General features: G+C 39.7%; 2 protein-coding genes across 2 annotated transcripts in view; one reads left to right on the top strand and one right to left on the bottom strand.

The window, feature by feature from the left end:
* Positions 1-1,549: 1,549 nt before the first annotated feature.
* On the bottom strand, positions 1,550-5,288 carry cpo (carboxypeptidase O). The gene is made up of 9 exons (XM_088003956.1): positions 4,962-5,288; positions 4,765-4,797; positions 4,583-4,684; positions 4,390-4,494; positions 4,119-4,235; positions 3,755-3,845; positions 3,471-3,673; positions 2,018-2,102; positions 1,550-1,944 (listed from the first exon to the last, which is right to left on the bottom strand). Exons 1-9 carry the CDS (start codon positions 5,034-5,036, stop codon positions 1,688-1,690), a joined length of 1,068 nt encoding a protein of 355 aa, XP_087860082.1. The 5' UTR covers positions 5,037-5,288; the 3' UTR covers positions 1,550-1,687.
* A 5,979-nt stretch (positions 5,289-11,267) lies between these two features.
* Positions 11,268-12,300, top strand: part of cckbra (cholecystokinin B receptor a) — a 34,073-nt gene continuing 33,040 nt past the window's right edge. The window contains exon 1 of the mRNA XM_088013340.1: positions 11,268-11,685. Within this exon, the coding sequence (XP_087869466.1) occupies positions 11,529-11,685 (157 nt within the window). The 5' untranslated portion in view covers positions 11,268-11,528. The remainder of the gene's footprint in view (positions 11,686-12,300) is intronic.

The following is a 12,300-nucleotide window of genomic DNA, read 5'->3' as shown; positions in this document are numbered from 1 at the left end:
ATATATATACATATATATATATAATATGCATGTGTATGTGTTTTTACTATTAGTTTTATTTCTCTGTTTTACTATTGGAGGTGTTCTGTGTGTGTTCTTTGTTCCTGAAAATATGCATCTTAAAGTCAATGATGTAAACAGTTTGTTTACACAAAACTGGAATATGTAAACACCTTTGTTCCATATGCAAAAATATCAATAAACATATGAATTAAAAAAAGAGCAAGTCTGAAATCATCCAGTCATTAATAAGCGTCAATCAAATTGAAAATCTACCAATTTCTGCCATCTGCCAATTTCTCTGTCAACTTATCTTCTTGTGTATTCTCTTGAGAATCAAAGCATGGTGCTGGAGGTGTGATGATATGGGATTCCTTGCAGTTTAAAACCTCAAGAAAGTAAAGCAATGCTCTAAAGCTGATAAAATCAGATAGTAAACAACCACCGAGAGTTATTGCTGTTGAATGGGCTGTTAAATCATGGAGAGCACTAGATCATTTTTAGTACACCCTGATGTGGAAATAGCTACACTTGGAAGAGCGTTATCTTTTTTCTTTTTCATGCCATGACCCTAATTTTGAGAAACAGAACTTTGTCTTAAGAATTGAGGAAGGAAAACACTTGTGGTTTCCTGGTAAATATGGCCCTGATTTATGTCTCTGACAAAGAAACTTGGGAGAAATGTGCTAACAGAGAAGTGCTGCAGGAAGCTGGAGTGCATCTGGCGAACATCACTTCAGTGGTAAACTCTATCAAGCTTTCAGAGCAAAATTAGTCATGAAGCTGGAGAAAACTGAAGGGACTAGAAATGTGTGGAGTTTTGAACATCTTCTCACATTCATCAGGCCCTCCAGGATCTTGTTTTTGTGATTTTTTTTTTTTTGCCATTAAAATCACAGTTTAGAAATATTTGTGCTTATGTGTGATGGTAAATGTTACTTTTGTGACTTGCTGTATCGGTCATGGACTATAACGAGAAGACTGAGGCAGCAATGGAGAAGAAGGAAGAAGTACTGCCACCTGCAGGTGGGAGTTAGCAGTCACTTAAACCTGCAGTAAGTAATTTTATTTAAAAAAAATTGTTGAAGCTGTCACTGTCTTGACAGTAGAGTATGAGACAGATAATCTGTGGAAAAAACTGAGTTTCCAACAACCAATCAGAGTCAGGAGGCGGGTCTTCTTAGTGCTGTCAATCATGCCCATGTGTGCCCTGCTATGCTAAGGCTAGTTAGCATGACCACCGATAACAGCGGAAAACAGTTTTCTTGTAAAGGCAAGTTGTTTCTCTTCCATTAGCACATTGAACAGCGAGTACATGAGGATGACTGGCAGCACTAAGCCCCGCCTCCTGGCTCTGATTGGTTGTTTTTGGTGCATTTCTTCAGACAGCAATAGTAGCTCAGAGAGGAAGTGGAGAAGATGGATCTTCCAGATTATCTGTCTTGTAATACGTTTGAACAAATATGTAAAAAAGCCTACATTTTTTAAATACAAGTTACATCCTGCAGCATTTTTGGGGAAAATTTGAAATAAACCCACAGGTAGGAGATTAAAGAGTTAACACTGTAAAATCTTTATTTGTAAAAATGCTTGTTTTGATGTAGTAATCGTGCATTTCTGAGCCAATATTTTATCCTAATAACTTCAAGCTTCCAGCCATTTCACAGTGTGAGGTCAGCTTCTCTGCTCACATCAGGTTGACCCCAAGCACTAACAGCGTGGTCCAGACCGCCGCTGCGGCGGTGGCTGTGGCGCCGTTAAAGGTCTTGTCGTGGGCGTAGGTGATGATGTGCAGGGCGCCGCTGTAGGCCTCCTCGCAGGTCGGCTGGATCTCCTCCTGGGGGAGCTCGAAGCCATAGGTGCCGTTATCTCTCAGCTCGAAGGTGAAAGTCAGGGGGATGTCCTGCATCCGGGCCCAGTCTCTGGACGAACCAGAGTTGGCGTCTGGAGAGAGGATTATGCTGGTAAAATCCTTCAAACCTGTGATTTATAAGTACTGAAATAACTTCATACATACATAACACAGCTGGAGAGGTTCCGACTCTGTACTTTTTCCCATGGACCTTCCAAATGGCTTCAGCTGCTCCCTCTCCCACCTTCATCTGAGGAATCAGGAATATTCATACAAATCTTCTCATTGATTTATTAGGCAAAACATAAAGGAAGCTGTTTACCAAACAAAGAAACGCTCTGGAGCTTCATCTGTATTCATGACACCGTCCTGTTACTGACATATATTACGGCAAAATGAGCAGAGAGATTCGGCTCAGCTGTGCTCGGCGCCAGAGAACGGCAGCGCCGGCCATGCACAAACACTTCGGCGGGGGAGTGCGAGAACACGATGAGGAAACACTGCGGCCTGGTTTTAGTCACAGTGGGCCTCGACAAATGCCAACTGTTTTATACGGGATCTGTTTTCATCTTGAGATCATGTGTGCATTCCTACTAGATCACCAAAATTGCTCGTTTTTGCTTATATTTCTGGTTTAACTTTCAATCTTTAGAGTAAAGAGCTGAGCAAAGAATAGGAAATTAATGTTTGTGATAGTAGGGCATAAAATACTTGTATTAGTATTCACAAACCACCTGCGAGAAAGCTACAGCACAGCTAGTCGTTACAGGAAGTTAGAAAAGTGTATGTTTAAAATGCTGCAAAATGGATTGGATCCATTTTGCAGCTGATTCACTTTCCAGATTTTATCTGGAAAGTGAATCCAGATAAACTAATATTACTAAGGAAATATTAGTGAATCTATTCATAGCCGCCATAATGTTTTTGTATTTGCAGATTATCAAGACTGAATTTAAATCAATATTACCCTAATAATGCCATATGCAGAAATAGAACTGACTGTAAAACTTAGTGTTTGGATTTGGCCAAAATCATCCTGTGAAATGTGCAAAATCAGAAAAATGTAATCAAAATTAACAAAAATAAACATTTGAAACATCATTCTTTGACACGTTTCACATTTTGAATTCAAATACTGGGATAAATTAACTTTTCTATGGTGACTCAGAGAACTGAGAGAACTCAGTATTCATTAGCCACTCCTCTGTTGAGTTCAGCCAACCTCAGAAACAGCAGCACTGCCTGAACGCTTCCCTCTGCTGAAGGCCAGGAGCAACACATGGAGCTTCATAATCCTGTTTTGCACAAAGTAACTCTTGGCTCTTTTAGGTTATTACTTGCTTTGTTCCTAGTCAGGCTCTCATTCTCTACTTACTGTCAGCTTCCTCCTGCTTGTTCCGCTTTGTTGTTTACAGATGAGGGATACGATGCATGTCACTTATTTACGTAGAGCAAATTTATTACATATTTCCTCATGCACAATCAACACAGACCTAAATATCTCATGTAACCTGACAGAATGCAAACAAAATGTGCACAACAACAAAAGCTCCTAGTGCAGATGGTCCTGCACAGCTACAGAGTATTGCATGTGCAAAGCATGCATGTATGTAAATACCAGCTCATCGTAGTTGGAGGCGGTGAAGTCGGGGTGTCCGTAGGGAATCAGGAGCAGCTGGCCGTAGGAGTGGATGGTGAGGAAACACAGGAAGTCTTCCTTTCTGCTTCCAACAAAGTAAGTTACGGCCTGGGCCTCGGGTTCTGAGATGGGCCCTCTGCCGGGGTAGATGTTGGAGTTGCAGTCAGACGACACTCCGACGGCTGCGAATGAAAACAGAATCAGTCGCTGACACAAACCAGCAAGCTGCTTCACAACGCGCAGCTCGGTGATGAGACACTCACTGCCCCAGTTGGCATCAAAGTTGCGGTTGAGGTCGGTGCCGTAGCAGTCGCCTGAAGGTCCCGGTGACCTGTTCTTCCTCCACAGTCGGTTCTGAGCGGATCAGAGTGTTCAGTCAGTTGGGTCTAAATCCAGCAACGCAAGAAATTAACCACTTGACATTTTTCTAAATATTAAACCGCTGATGTCTCCTATACTTTGGGCTCATCGGAAGTCATCTTCTTTGATGATTAAACCGCAAATCATTTTTACTCGAGTGCCCTTTTCCTAATAGCATATCCTCTCATATCCTGCTCATGTCCAGCTTGAGAGCTTTGTAGCAGATCAACCGAATTTAATTTGATGAATATCCATCCAGATACTGACTGAGGAGTTTGTCCAGGAGAAGATGTAGCCGTCGACGTTGAGCACCGGCGTGATGTAGAAGTCCATGTTTGTCATCATGGCTTCCATTTTAGCGTCTGTTTTGTATGTTTGGAGAATCTGATTGAAAAAACCCAAGAAAACAGATTAAAAGAGTTTAATTCTGCATAAAATGGCAAACGTTAACTCACATATTTACTCACAGATTTAAACAAACAGCATTAAAGGGGATCATAGTAACTCTGGAGGATGGTACATCAGACGGTTCTCTTACCTGTCTGACAAAGTACTGGCAGAACGCCGGAGCGATCCATTCTCTGGCATGAATACCACAGTCCATCCAGATGGCTTTCTTTTTGGCGTCAGTCTTCAGGCCGATCTGAAAAACCAGTTAAAGCCCCTCTAAATATCAGCAGATCCCAGCCTTTTTGACCAAATGCATTCTTTAAAACCAGAATCTGGTTCACCCTCATCAAGCTAATCGTCCTGTTCTCATAACTCTTCCCATAATCCACTATGGTCACAACATCGGGGTATTCCTTCGCCATCTGAGCCATCCAGCTGTTGATCTATAAGGTGGAACATCAATGGACTTTAACCACACTAAATGTGTTTTATTATGTGTGAAACAACGACCGGGTTCTCTCACCTCCTCCATTGGATGGTATTGGAAGTAATCATACTCCGCTTTGTTGCTTAAAGCATAAAATACATGAGAATCTACATATACTCCTACATTTTGCTAAATATCAGAGCAGATTTTTAGCTTAAATCTGTATTCTGATTCAGAATATGTTGGTAAAAACAGTATGGAGTACATAAACAGGAGGAATCTTCTTGAATAACAACCCACCTCTCCAGCGTCAATGCCCCCACAGCTAAGAGCAACGGCACAAAGCTCAGACCCATCATCTTCAGCATCTTCACTTACTCAAATGAAGCAGCTCGTTTGTTACTGTCGGTCTCATTTCCCTTTACAAAGTCCTAATGTACATGTTTATCTGATAAAAGTTCACCTTTGCCTCTGCTACAAAATGCTAGCAGCATTACCACGGTTAATATTTCATCTTTTATGAGCCTGCATTACTTCACACCTGTTATTGTGTTTGGTTTTTTTTTGGGATAGTCATCGAACGTGTCCTCGTAAACTTGTTTTCAAGATAGTTAGATGACTTATAAAGCGCTGTAAACATGTAGTTATTACTTAATAGATGCAAAAGCATCTACTGGTGTGTTTTTGTTTTGGAAACAAACTAAACCAGTCGTGTTTTAAATACAAGCTAAAAATCTGGTCGGAATTGCTAATGGTGGTGCTTAGCAGCCAGGCTAATGTCTGTTAGCAATGCAAGCTAATTATTTTCAACATTTTATACAGTTAAGCAGTGCTTTAAGTGGGCCAGTACAAAACAAAAGAAATCCTAAAACTATTGAAATGCACAAAGAACAAAATTCTACTATAAACAAAAACCAAATACAATTTAATATGGCAAAACCATTTGGGCAAGATCTGAATTTAAGTAAAACAGTAGGAAAAATGTAAAGGAAATAAATATTCAGGAAGAGGAACACAGCAATAAACCAAAGGAAAGAATAAATTTTGAGAAGTGTTACTAAAGTTTATCTCCACAAGAGGAATAGCTTTTTTTTCATTTTTAGATCAACATGATCAGATTAGATGAGATAGAAACACCAATTGTCATTCATCTGACACAAACAGTATCACGGATTCACTAAAGGAAGAGGGCAAAGTCCACACCATATAAGGTTATCCTGTGCCACGCAAAAGTATTCACACCCCAGTAAATGTTTTTCACATTTTGTCACGTTAAGTATTCCCACAATCTAAACCCAGGTGCAGATTTTTGTTGTTTCCATACGTCTGTTTGATATGTCTAGAAAATGAAGAGGTTCTCCCAGCTCATTAATTTGCTCAGAAAGCATGAAACTCTCAGAAGAATCATTTCACTGAGAAGCCAAGCCAGGCCCAATAAGCCGCTAACAGATGTGTGATGATCAGAATCTGTGACTGAACTGGTGGAATAAGAAATATTTACATATTCATCGCTTCTGGAGTGAGCAGCAGGTAGCAATCAGAGCCTCTTGCGCAGCCTCAAATAGGCAAACACACTTTGCCAACTGTGGAACAACAGCAATCCTTTAAAAAGCCCTGAAATCGGGTTTATTTTTTGTTGCAGTCCATTTTTCAGGAAGCTGGTAAACCTGTCCAAAATCAACTGGACTGTGTTATGTTAACCAGGTGTTTTTGGTTTATTATTGGTGCTAAATTGCACCTAAATGATGCAAAGCACTTTTTAATTGTTTGTGTTCATGTTAACCTAAGACACTTAGTGGTAGCATCTTACCAGCAGGGGTCAGAACAATGCCTGGTGTTAAGCACACTGTTAACGGCAGTGAAATATGTCTTTCTGCAGAAGGAATGGAGAAACCGGTCAGACATTATGGGAACTGATTGGAGGTCAATCATAAAAGGCAGCCAGACAACGGCCACAAACATAAAGCCGGAGCTACAAAACATTTTACATCAAACTATATTCAAGTGTTAGAATATAAAACTTGAATATTCTAGTGTTCTCAGTGATTTCAAGAGTTAGAAATCACTGTTCGCATGAGTTTTAGATTTCAGATCTGGCTTTACCTCTTAAACTTGTAAGGTTTGAACTTAAATCAGTTGGACGACAACTGATGAACGTCGCAGCGGGAATACCAAGTCATCAAGTCACTCAACAGGGAGCTTTCTGTTTACATGATCAGCAGCTTCTCCTTAACTTATTCAAAAATGAAAGGCCTTGTGATCCTTCAATGACTGATGCATCGACCCAAGAAAGGTTTTTCCTTCAAGGCCTCTGTGTTGATGGTTGCTTTCCTTGATGTCCTAAAATCCATAACATTTCCTTTGCCTTTCTGCATTCACAATCAGGCGGTTGGTATTACACACTGCTGTTAAAGTCTGAACCAAACCAAAAGGAAAACACAACACTGAGAAGCAATGAGTACTGGTAGATGTAAGGTTCTGATCCCAAGAACCTTTGCTTTAAGAGACATTGCCTTCAACAATCCCTCAACAAAATCAAAGTTTTGGTCATTTTAAATTAAGAAAGGAATGCTGCCTTGTCTTTTGTCCTGTGCAGTCTTTTTTCTCAGTCTGAGAATAACGCCGTGGCAAGCCGAGTCTTTGCTCCTTCACCTTTGCTGACATGTGCATCATGTCTTTCTGCGAGTTCTTCATAAGATATAGAGACGAGACCTGACTGGGGTGAATTACTGTGCACACGAACCCGGTTTGTGTTTGTGTGTCCCAGATACAGAATCAAAACACATCACAGCTTCTTTTCTTCACAATGACGGATGAAAGCACTAATGCTTTCGGATGAGAGAGACAGGCTGTCCTGTTGCACTTAGACGCAACCTCAAAAACACAACTTCCTCTCTATAGGTTGTATCGGGAAACATTTCCAAGCATGAATACTTAACTTTCCTGCAAGCATCTTATAGAATAAAGAACTTTACAGCCAAGACATGAGAAGTAAATTAACTTTTACTTAATTGCATTTTGGTAAAATTTAGATGAGGTTCAAGTCACTGATTGATGTTCTAGTCATCGTAATGGTTTATGAAGCTCGTTAATAGAGTTGTAAAAATATGGCAGGAAATTATTTTAGTGCACATTCCTGAGGCGTTTAAAGTTCCCATGGATCATTCTGAAAGTGAGCTCTGTCCCGGCTACACTGACATGTTATGAGTAATGTTTTGGGCATTTGATTTGTGTTGGACTCGTTCATTGATTTCTTTGGACTCATGCCTCACTTTTGGCTTCCTAAGTATTAGAAAAGAGTGTGATTTACAGGGTGTCGCGTAGCTTCATAACTCTAAATGGGGCCCTGTAGGCTTTTCGTGCTGCTGGCCCATGTTTGCAATGCTCTGGGCCTTTATTTGATCATTTATCTGCCCCAAAGCATCTGTGGTCATTATATGCAAAAATATATGGCAAAAAAAAAAAAAACTTGATTAATTTGAAAGGTGTTGAACTGGATGATCTGCAGGTGAAAACCAGTTCTGAGGTGGTTCCTAATTAAACAGTGGTTTGGTAACAGTAACAGTGTTGAGCGACAGACTTTATTTGTACTACAGTATAAATTCTGAAGTGAGCTAATATTGATGCAGTAAAAAGTTATGTAACTCAAACTTACATAGTTTTTTTTATTTTATTTAGTTTTTGCTGCTGTTACATTATAGACTCTAAATGAAAATATACAAGAGCTGATAAACACTCATTTCCAAAGTAACTAACAGTACTATCAATAAAATCTTACGAATCACCAACAGCAGGCTGTTTTAATCAATTATTTGTTCCTATATTATAATCATGGATTAAAGTCACATTGCACGGAATTAAACATTTTAATTCCTTCATGAGTAATTTTCAGATTTGTAGCCCGTTTATTAGGGTTTAACTTTGTCATTTCCCTTCTGGCTGCCTGCCTGAACCTGATGATGAATCACTCATTTTTATGCTTATTTGAAGTGACACATTGCCACAAAATCAAATTAAACCCAGGTACTTTCAGCTCGAGTTCAGGAAGTAATTGGAAGGAAGGAAGCTGAATCAATGTGCGAAACAGAATAGTGATTATTTTATATTGTCCTGCAGCGTTTTCTACTGTAGGGACACAGATAACTTATTGTCATATTAATTGAATGTATTCTCACTTTGAAAATCTACATTATTATAGCCCAAAAATGAATTTCACAGTTGAAACCAGAGTTTACGAACACCTGATAAAATGACACACTCAATTTTTTTCTCATTCTTTCTTAAATCAGACCAAATGTTTTTTTTTTGTTTTATGAGTATAAACACTTCAGATTTTAAAAACATAAATAATAAATACTCTTGAGCAAATAGAAACAATCGCTAATCAATGGAGGTACATAGAGAAAACAAAAAACTCAACAGGTGCAGGATGTTCTGACTAAAATAGTTCAGAAACATCAGACATACCAGTCTTGACCTGTGCAAAGCCCCTTAAGGCAGTAGAGATCAATACTGCAGAGCTCAACACCTATTGCTTGAGTGGAGGAGGACGGACGAGACTTTTGGCAATAGTTTAATAAGCTGTTATCACTGTTTGGAGAAAAAACACCAGCACATGTTAGCCAAGCTGGAGCACCGCACACACACATATATATAGATGTACCTCCCACACATTAGAGCAGGATAAAAGCAGAAACCATCACCAGGGCCGACAGCAACTTCCCGACAAAAACAAACCAAGCTGCATACCTCCCCCACAGAACAGGCTGCCTCCCCCTCCACCCCTGCTGCCTCTGTAGCCTCCATATCTGTTTCCGAAATGCTAAAACATGAGCAGAGTTAAACCCTGAGAGTCTCTCGAATTGTTCCCCATAAATAACGCATCAGAGGAGTCCTCGAACATCTCTTATTTTCCTTGTGGGTCAGCCAAATAGCCAGATGGAAAATGTAATAGTTGCAAAATCTCAGAGACATTTTCTACTTTTAAACAAGTCATTTCAAATCAGTCGGTGCGTAAACAAGACGGTGGCACTCGCATGCACTCTCATCAAAAACACAGGATGTGCAAGTAACCATTGGTTCGAAGCTTCAGCGCCACACTGTTCTTTAAACCACCAGACAATTTCAGGAAGAGGGCTTGTTGCTTCTCTGTGAACCACTTCAAATTGCAGCTGATTGAGCCACTTGTCACCGGACATGCTGGACAATCTGAAGGTTGTTCTCTGGTTCAGGAAATACAACTGCAACCATTCTCAGAGAGAAAGTGATGATACAATAATCAAAATAAATCCTGAAAAAATGGATGACAAATGCATCTTCAGTTCTAATCAATAACCCAATTGGCTTAAGACGACTTCTAAGTAGTAAATAGAGTCCAGTTGTATTGGTTGTTCCAGCAAACTTGAAAGAAAACCAACACTACCCTAAACACATTGTTACTTACCATCTTTATGAAGTTTTTTTTCCACCAGAGAAAAAAAATTATCTCCAGCCCATAGATGGTCAGAAGCTAAAGGCAAAGCCCACTCCAGACTCATTTATTAGACTGATTTATGAGATGCTACAAAGAAGGTTTACTACTGCTCATTAAAAAGCTTTAAGTGAATAGATGTAGCTGTTTGGTCTCCACACAACCATGTAAGACCCTGGAATGACGATAGAACAGCAAGACTGCACGCAAACCTGGGTGATAACTCAGAACTTCCTGACGCAATCAGCTGTTGCTTCAATCCAAATAATTTCACTTCTACTTTTAGACAACATGGTGTATTTCTTGTTGGGAATAAATTATTTAGCAGCAAGTATTCTAGGTTAAAATCCAGGATTGTATTAAAAGTGTCAAATTAGCATTATTTGGTAAGTAATAAAATTTTTATGCATTAAAAGTCAATTAAAAGAGTCAAATTTGCATTAAAAGTGTCATTATTTACTGAATGACACTTTATGACAACAGTCATAAACATTCATGAAGACTCCTTCATGTTCATAACAGGTGTTATGTCAGGTTTATGACTGTGTCATGTCAGTCTTATGTACAACCCTTCAAAAAATAAAGTGTTACTGAAAACTATAAGTCGTCCAGTTTGCCACAACCATGTAAGATTTTATTTATCTGTAAAAACTTCTGCCAGATTTGCTTCACTCTAGAATTGTGATAGAGACCGGACAAAATCATTGAGAGGGCTGCAAATGGCCCTCGGGCCACATATTGGACAACGATAGGTTAGTTCAATGCACAATAGTGACTCAGCCAAAGTCCAGACTGAAATCCAATTAAGAATCTATTCAGTGAAAAGACAGGTAGCTCTACAATGGATTGACTGCAGGATGAATACAAATGCAAAGAAATTAAAGATACGTATTATCTTCCCTCCGACTTATATTTATGATTTTGTTTTGTTTTGTATCCAAAAAATATATTGAGGTTGTACAAAATGTAGAAAAGGAAAAAGAAACTGATAATGTTGATGTGCAGTTTCGGTCAAAGCGGAGTTGAATGAATCGAGAGGGAGAGAAAAAGAGAGAGAGAGAAGATAAGTGTGCGTGAGAGGAGAGAGCTCACCAGTTGCCCTTAGCAGCGCAGCCTCATTCCTCCACAGTCGGGCTTCAGTCCGATTGTTAAGAGCGTCTCCCGCCTCGCTCCAATTAACACCCGCAGGTACTTAAATTTAGTTTAGTCCGTTTTTTTCCAGAAGCGCCAACTCCACTTTGCGCGGTCACCAAGTTTTCCAGCGCACCCTGAATTCCTCCGGGCTGTAATGAAGACAAAAAGCGGCGGGTCGACTCCAGCGCGGCGGTGTTAAAGCGGTCCTCAGGTGTTGTAAAAAGCAGATCGGTAATTTGCCTCGAGGACGGAGAGGATGGAAGCGCACGCGGCGAACAGGAGCGCGAAGGAGTTGCTGTCCGTGTGCTGGGAGCCCGGGAACGTGAGCGTGGGGAACACCAGCGTGGACCTTATGGACCAGAACACGACCTGCTCCAACAGCTCCGTACTGAACCGAGCCACCAGAGCCCGAGGTAAAACCCGCACCTTCATGACTCCCTTTCGTTTTCTGCTGCTGATCTCTAATATATGTGCATACCCAAATAGTAATAATAATATAAGTATGAGGGTATACTAAAGTCCGTCTGAGACGTGTTTATAAATAAAATTGGAAGGAGATCACGTATCTATTTATGATTCCTGAACAAACTATTCAAACACGGTTTAATTTATCTACATATCAGGCCTGTCACAATAAAATCATTTCCATTTGCGTTATGTATCAGTTTTTCTCTTTTCTCTATTAAAACTCCGATCTTCAGTCTGGTGCTTTGGTCTGAACTAGCCCTTCTTAAAAAAAAAAATAAAATAAAAGACTTCATATTTCATTTTATTGATCTTTGAGAATGTGTTCCTCCATTTTTATCACATTGTATGATTTGAAAATGGTCTCAAGACAACAATATTATCGTTTATCGCAGTAACTTGTGGGACAATTTATCATCCAGCAGTATTTATTTTCGTGACAGGCCTTATTTCTTTTTTTATGAAGCTTTTTTTAGTGGTGCGATGAGCATTTTTATTCTCCCTTTCTTCAATAACAAAGATATTTACCACAAAATGAAAGGTTTCTTCTAACATCTGAAATT

This window comes from Poecilia mexicana, unplaced genomic scaffold (genome assembly GCF_051168715.1).
Source record: "Poecilia mexicana isolate PSO_F unplaced genomic scaffold, ASM5116871v1 scaffold_2, whole genome shotgun sequence".
NCBI lineage: Eukaryota > Metazoa > Chordata > Actinopteri > Cyprinodontiformes > Poeciliidae > Poecilia > Poecilia mexicana.
Note: the sequence above shows the minus strand (reverse complement) of the source record. Positions and strands in the feature narration are given on the sequence as shown.

Bases quoted from the DNA above. Each gene is read 5' to 3' on its own strand.
- cpo (XM_088003956.1), bottom strand. From the start codon at position 5,036: ATGCTGAAGATGATGGGTCTGAGCTTTGTGCCGTTGCTCTTAGCTGTG. The intron at 4,495-4,582 runs GTGAACCAGATT...CTGGTTTTTCAG, and splicing joins GGACGATTAGCTTGATGAGG to ATCGGCCTGAAGACTGACGC. The intron at 2,103-3,470 runs GTATTTACATAC...CTGATTCCTCAG, and splicing joins CCTCCAACTACGATGAGCTG to ATGAAGGTGGGAGAGGGAGC.